This window comes from Rattus norvegicus, chromosome 4 (genome assembly GCF_036323735.1).
Source record: "Rattus norvegicus strain BN/NHsdMcwi chromosome 4, GRCr8, whole genome shotgun sequence".
Taxonomy (NCBI): Eukaryota; Metazoa; Chordata; class Mammalia; order Rodentia; family Muridae; genus Rattus; species Rattus norvegicus.
In genome coordinates, this window is record NC_086022.1 from 104491069 (window position 1) to 104498550 (window position 7482).

The following is a 7482-nucleotide window of genomic DNA, read 5'->3' on the forward strand; positions in this document are numbered from 1 at the left end:
TAGAAAGATGAATCACCACAAAAAAAGACAGTAGAAAACAAAAGACAGTAGAGAACAATTTCACACTTGGCCCAGAGACCGGGAGAAAGTGTGCCTGCCGGGTTGTCATTCATGCATCACATCCATTATTTTTGATAGCATGGAGCCGACCGGTGGAGACTGAACGTGAGTGCTGTGCTAAATGTGAATAATTCGATTGTAAAAAAAATTTTTTTCAAACTTTGGAACTTGTTAGAATGGGCAAGTCAACCCACCCGAATGGATTCATCAGCTTTTTAGGGACCAGCCGTCCAGTTGGTGAGATGTCTTCTTGTTTCCTTCTTCTTGTTTCCTTCTAGAGTAGGCTGATCCTACGCGGGCTAAGATGGGCGGATGCAGGGGAGGCAGGGATGACCAGAAAAAGGGACAGGAGGGCAGGATAAGGGAAGGACCGAAGGACGCTTTTCACCTTGACTCCGGAGCTAGCATAAAGCAGCAGGGACCCCGCAGGCGGGGCAGAGGAGGTTGCACGCTGCTACAAAGCACGTGGGGCGTGGCGAGGGCGTGGACTGTCGAGCCTTGGTCGCCCAGCCTCCGCTGGCCCGCAGGTATAAGAGACGCTGTATTCCCGCCCTCGGCGAGCTCCTCAGCGCTCCAAGTCCGTAATCGTAGCGGAGGCCAGGGCGGGCCGTAGGGTTGGTGCGCCAAGGGATGCTCTCTCCGAAGCGCCGAGGCCAGCCCCTCTCTCCCAAAGCCGCTGCCGCTCCGCACCAACCCTCGGCCTCCGACATGGCCCTGTATTGCGGAGACAACTTCGTATACTCTCAGCCCGCCGCCGCCGCGGCGCCCGGTGCGCCCCCGACCTCCAGGGCACCCTATGGGCTGTCCGACTACGCCGCACCGCCCGCTGCAGCCGCCAACCCCTACCTGTGGCTCAACGGGCCCGGCGTGGGCGGCCCGGCATCCGCTGCGGGCTACCTAGGGGCCCCGCCGCCGCCCCCCGGAGCAGCGCCCGGAGCCTTCCTGCAGCCGCCAGCCGCTCCCGGCACTTTCGCGGGCGCCCAGCGGGGCTTCACACAGCCCTCGGCGGCCGCACCTGCCTCGCCGGCCGGCTCCGCAGCCCCAGGCGAGCTGGGCTGGTTGTCGATGGCCAGCCGCGAGGACCTGATGAAGATGGTGCGGCCACCCTACTCGTACTCGGCGCTCATCGCTATGGCCATCCAGAGCGCGCCTGAGCGCAAGCTCACCCTCAGCCACATCTACCAGTTCGTCGCCGATAACTTCCCTTTCTACCAGCGCAGCAAGGCTGGCTGGCAGAACTCCATCCGCCACAACCTATCACTCAATGACTGCTTCAAGAAAGTGCCCCGCGACGAGGACGATCCAGGTGAGGACGGCTGGGCAGGTGCTTCCCGGCCGCGAAGCCGCGCACCTATAGGTGCTGAGAGCCGGAGCCTAGTATCCGGTCTGTGCGCGGCTGGTTGGAAATCTACGTGGGGCCTTCTCATTGCTAGACGGAAGAACAAGTGGGGATAGAGCCACCCAAACCTGGTCTGATAGGCATACGGGAAATATCGGATCTTCACAGGGAGGACATGGTCCCTCACACTCAGGGTAAAAGCTAGCGGGCTAAACCAAAAAGTTCATACCCTCAAACCGGAGGCTGCTGCACGGAACAGCCTAAGTTACTGGTAGATAGATGGAATAGGGAAAGGGACTCTCAGAAGCAGGGTGTTACAAAAGATGAAAGAGAACACTGGGCCTCTTTTCCTTCTTTGGATTCCTAAGGATCTCACTCAGTATGAGTACCCCCTCTAGTCTAAATCCTTTACCTTGAGTGAAGAAGCCTGCATAGGACGTGTTCCCTTACCTGGCAGAGGGAGGTGGAAGTGGAGTGGAGCTCACAAAGAAACAGATTCTTGCTTGAGGCTTCTTGAATGAACCTGGAGCATCTTTTGTTGTGTTGGGGGATGGAACCCAGGGCCTCAGATATGCAAAGGATTGGCTCTACCACTGAATTACATTACGCCTTGTAGAAGTCACTCCGGAGCAGTTTTCTAGTGCTGATTCTGTATAGAGCAAACTACCTTTAAAAGTTGATTAGGCATACCTTATCATTGAGGAGGTAGAGGCTGGAGGACGGAGAGTTCAAGGTCAGCTTCATAGCCTTTCTCTTAAATCTCACAGCCTGTGTGTGTTTTACAACATGTTTTAATTTGGACACATCTCAAGTATCTTGATAGCCATTTGTGCCCAATGGTGGTGGCACTTGTACAGGGTGTGCAGTTTTTGAAAAGTTCAAAAATATTGTATCTGGGAAAGTTAAAAAAAAAAACACCAAGTGAAGTGGAAAATTCTGGATGTCAGTTGGACTCAGTGGACAGTGATGGCTTGAACCAAAGGTTTGGAGGTTGAGAGTGTAGCTCAAAAATACAGCACTTGGTCTGTTCAGATCTTGGGTTTACCCCTTGCACACATTTTACCAAGGCAGGTGTATCTCTTGAGTTTGAGGCCAGCCTGGTCTACATAGTGAGTTCTAGGATAGCCAGAGCTACATAGTGAGACCCTGAGAGAAAGGAAAGAAGAAGGTGTATTAGGAGGCAGTCTACCTAAATGCTGCCTCTCCATGGGGACAACTGTGTGCAACTTGGCAGACAGCAGGTAGCCAGTCTGCACCTCACCTCTCATCTGAAACTGAGGGCTGTGGTCCTGTTGCCTGTCTCCACAGAGCCGAGAGACACCTGAGCTTATCTGTGAGAAGCACTTGCTGCAAAGCCGTAGTTTAAAACTTTGAAACAGCAGAGGCCAAGTTAGGAAAGGCTATGTGGGTGAAAATCTTCTAAGGTGATATAGATAGTCCCACTTCAATTATAGGAGGGCATTTCTTTCCCACAGAAGACTTGTGTGTACTTTAAATGAGTGCAGAAATTTCCCAGTAGAATTCTTATAGGAACACATTCTGTTCAGTGATGAATGTAGGGTATTGATTCCCAGTCTTCTTGCTCTGCAGACCAACAGTCAGCTGAGCTGTTAAGACTTACTTGATTGCTTGGTAGTAATATTTTTTAATTTATCATTCTGACACTACCTTTTTAAAATGGTGTGATTCTTTTCAGTTGTAGGACTTGCATTTTTTTTCAGAGAAAGTTGTAGTAAATTCTGTTAGCTGTGTGCCATCATTTAAGCCTAAATTAATTTACTACTTGTTAACTTACTATTTTAGAAAACAAATGGAAGATCATGGTTTGAGTAGCATCAGAATTTCATAATTTTGCAGGTTCACACGGCTTGGATCTAGAGAAAGGAAAGGTGGCAGGTGACTTACTATAGGTGTCTCAGAAATAAAATTAGGTCTTATCAGGATGTAAGTAGTGGATGCTACTAAGGCACGGAACTGGCTAGAAGAAATTTTGACTTATTCCTTGTAGTGAGCAAGGCCTCCAGAAGAGGATGACACAGTGAATGCACCTTGGTCGACATTTAATCTGGTTTCCTGGTGGTCCAGTGTGGGCTGAAGCAATCGTCCCTAACCCTCAGTTTTATTAACGCAGGGTCATTTGCTCTCCAAAATAATTAAGCAGCAAATTACAAACCAGGCATTGAGGCACATAACCAGTACTTCTAGAGCCTAAGAAGTAGAGACAAGAGAACAGTTAGAATCACCGGCTTAGCCACTTCTGGGTTTTCCTGGGGTACACAAGACCCTGTCTCAACAAACAGAAAGGAAACATAAAGAAGAAAGGAGGACTGGGCTGGAGTTCAGTAGGTGGTTACTTGCCTATCATGTGTGGTTCCTCAGCACTGTAGAATGGGCATGGCAGTGTATCTCAGGCAGAGGCAGTAGCATGGTGGTGTCTCTCAGGAAAGGAGGTGTAATCTCAGGAAAGGAGGCAGAACTAGAGTAAGTCTAAGGCTAGCTGGGGATCTATGAAACTGTCTTTAAATTCCAGAAATAGATCTCATTTACATGACTTATGATAACTATTATTCTACCTAATTTATATATTAACTTTATCATAGGAAGAAGCACAGGATGGATAGGGTTTGGTACTGTTTGATTTCAGACACCCACTAAAGTGTCTTGGAACATAAGGGGGCATTCTGTGCACAGAAATAAGATAGAACCCTCAAGCCCAGGTGTGGTGGCACATACCTTTAGTCCTAGCACGTGAGAGAGGCAGATGGATCTCTGCGTTCAAAGCTAACCTGGTCTGCAGAGCAAGTTCTGCGGCAACTAGGGCCACACAGAGAAACCCTGCCTTGAATGAATGAATGAATGAATGAATGAATGAATGAACAGACAAGCAAATGAAAGAAATGACTAACCTTCACTAACTTTTTTGTTCCCCTCAGGAAAAGGTAATTACTGGACTCTAGATCCAAACTGTGAGAAAATGTTCGACAATGGAAACTTCCGTAGGAAGCGAAGGCGCCGTGCGGAGGCCAGCAGCAACCTTACTGTGCCTTCAGGGACATCAAAATCAGACGGGCAGTCCTCAAGACTAAGAGTGAGTGGGAAGCTAGAAGGAGACAGCCCCTCTTCTATGCTGAGGCCATCTCAGTCACCAGAGCCTCCAGAGGGCACCAAGAGTACGGCCTCCTCTCCTGGAGCATCCACCCTCACCTCCACTCCATGCCTTAACACTTTCCTCAGCAGCTTCAACACCCTTAGTGTCAACGCCAGCAGCATGAGCACCCAGCGAACCCTCCCAGGCAGCCGTCGCCACCCCGGAGGGACCCAGCTGCCCTCCAGCACCACATTCCCCAGCACCTCCATCCCAGACAGCTCTCTAGACTCTGTGCAGCTAAGCACTGTGGGTGGGGGCAGCCAGCTGTCCTCCTACTACAGCCCTTTCTCTGGCGGCAGTGGGGACCAGAGTAGCCCCTTCGGCAGCCCTTTCTACAACTTCAGCATGGTCAACAGCCTCATCTACCCCCGGGATGGCTCTGACATGTAGACATTGCTCCTCAGACTCGATCAGATGCACACTTGAGATGTACCCGTCTCCCACACTGAGATCACCCGTTTCAGAAATCTGCTTAGCATCTTGGAAAGGGGACTTACTGTGCAGAGAATTAAATGGGTTGAGTCATTTCCAGAGAAATAGAGAACAACTTTTAGCATGAAGCATTCCTGCAACAAGCCCTGAATGATCCTGCAGTCCACTGACTTTGTCTGTATGCAAGTTGATGGGGGTGGAGCGGGGGAGGTCATTGGAGCTATGGGTGGGAAAACTTGGTGACCTGGACTACATACATTTGAGCTTGCTGATCTGATTTACAAGTGAATAAATAATACAATAAAATCCTCACAGAGTTCTACCTCCAGTCCCAGGACTGAGTAAGGTCCCTTTTTTTCTCCAGAGAGGCACACAGAAACCTGGAACTACTTGGTTATCGTGAGCATAGTCAGTGGACTGTAGGATCGATTATTCAGGAATTCCCAGAGATCAGTGCAGAAATTTACTGAGCCTATCAAAGTGGATTGCCTCAATCCATCTATTCTGCACAGTAAGTCCCCTTTCCAAGATATTTCGTGGGTTTCTGAAACTCGATAGTACCGAATCCGGTGGGAGACAGGGATGACTATCCTGAACTGGTAGGTAACTTACCAAGGTCACACAGGGGACCTAGTGGGTTCTTAAACATGCCGGCTTCATGATAGACAATGTAAACATGGGATAAGGCCAGGAAGCCATAGTTCCTAGTGATAAACCTGGTTTCCTGCCTGAGTTAGCTTATGTCCTAGGTGTTTCATGAAAGGTTTAGTCTTACAGGTTTTTCGTTGTTTTCATTTTTGAGACAAGGTCTCTACACAGCCCTGACTGTCATAGAACTGACCATGTAGCTCACCCTAGCCTTGAGACACAGTTATGCCTCCTGATTGACTACCACACCTAGACCAACCAATCTTACAATTTTTAATGTGGAATTAGATACACATGGTCATTCTCTTATAAGTTATATAAACTTGTTTCAGCAACGCCACCACCCTTGTACTTTGAAGTAACTTCACTTGAACCATTTTATAGTGGGGAGAGTCCAGCACATCAAACAGGAAACACTTGGTCACATCAGTTGAAACTCATTCAAAGATTCTAAGGAGCGGGAAGGTTGGATTTACGGGAACTGCCTTCCACTGAAGCGAAGGAATTCTCTAAGCTCCCATGCTACCATGTTCTTGAGATATTGCCATGAGACAAGAACCTCATTGGGGTGGGGGTGGGGGGTAGGGAGGATCCCTGTGGTTTCGTTTTGATTTTAAGACAAGGTTTCAAGCCCCTGTATATTAGAACTTTTAGCATTAGTTTGATAAATTTTTTTAGAAATGTATGAAAAATTTTAATGCCTTCTCGATGGACAAATTGCAGTCACCATTGCTTATTACCTATTATGCAAAGAGATAACCAAAGAAGCTACCTGGCCTCCATTTTGTGCATAAAAGTTTTTCTGAGTATTTTTGTATGTGAAGAATCAAGGACTTTTATGGATATTTTCTAACACAATTCTATATTTGTAAATTAATTTATAATGTCTGCTGGAGCTATAAAGAATTTTTTTTTTCTAAAAGAGTATTTTACGTGCTAAGAATAAACTCCTCATAGAATGATTCCTGGCTTTGCATCTGTGCTTTTCTTGGACCTCAGTGTCCTTCTTGGAGGGACAGAAAAGGATGACGTGACACCCAAACCACCAGAGGGACTGTGCTGAGAGTCATTGACTGTGCACGTGGGATTTGCTCCACCCAGGTGAAGAGAATAAAATAAGAGTAGCTAGATGAAAAGCTACTCTTCCAAGTGTTTTGGACATGAGTTTTGGGTTTATTTCTTTAACAGTTCTGTTAGAAGCTAAATTCGAGCTGGGATGGGCCTGTGTGGTAGAGTGCTTGCTAAGCCTTCCGAGGATAAGGTTCTGGTCGGGGAGAGGACAAATTAAGGTGAGTTTCAGCATGCCATAGTCTGAAGAAAGCTACACTCTGAGGCTGCCCTCAGTGAAGCTCTGCAGGATGAGCATTGTCTTGGGGAGGTGGGAGGGAGCCCATTCCTGAGGCTGGAGCTGTAAGTTTGAACATAGTCCCATCCAGAAAGTTTTATAGACCATCCTGCCTATCATAGGATGCCTATTAAATGCCAGAAGTATACCCACACAGCGATCACATGGGGTCATATTAACTCAAGTAAGAACATTTCACCTTAAATTTTCTTAAGGGAATCAAGTGTGAGGATGAGTTGGGAAGAAACAAAAGCTGGATCAAAATGTATTGGAAAAATACTAGATCTGGGTACTAGGTGCTTGACTGGGGTTAGACACAGAGTTAGTAACATTGTGAGGAACTATTGAGGGGTCATTAAAGTGGCTGAGACCCAGCATGAAATACACCAGGGCAAAGCTACCTGACCTTGGGTGATTCCAGGTCGAAGTCCACCAACACCCAGTTGCTGCAGGCTTAGCACCGGTGATGTCTTCTGCCTTGGGAACCATGCCAGAAAATTTGGAATTGGG

General features: G+C 47.9%; 1 protein-coding gene across 1 annotated transcript; it reads left to right on the forward strand.

Annotated features, from left to right (window-relative positions):
- Positions 1 to 765: 765 nt before the first annotated feature.
- On the forward strand, positions 766 to 4940 carry Foxi3 (forkhead box I3). The gene is made up of 2 exons (NM_001109349.3): positions 766 to 1366; positions 4333 to 4940. Exons 1-2 carry the CDS (start codon positions 769 to 771, stop codon positions 4935 to 4937), a joined length of 1203 nt encoding a protein of 400 aa, NP_001102819.1. The 5' UTR covers positions 766 to 768; the 3' UTR covers positions 4938 to 4940.
- The last annotated feature ends 2542 nt before the right edge of the window (positions 4941 to 7482 follow it).

Excerpts from the sequence above, each read along its gene's own strand:
- Foxi3 (NM_001109349.3), top strand. The coding sequence starts at position 769 with ATGGCCCTGTATTGCGGAGACAACTTCGTATACTCTCAGCCCGCCGCC. Across the intron at positions 1,367-4,332 it reads CCGCGACGAGGACGATCCAG|GAAAAGGTAATTACTGGACT; the intron begins GTGAGGACGGCT and ends TGTTCCCCTCAG.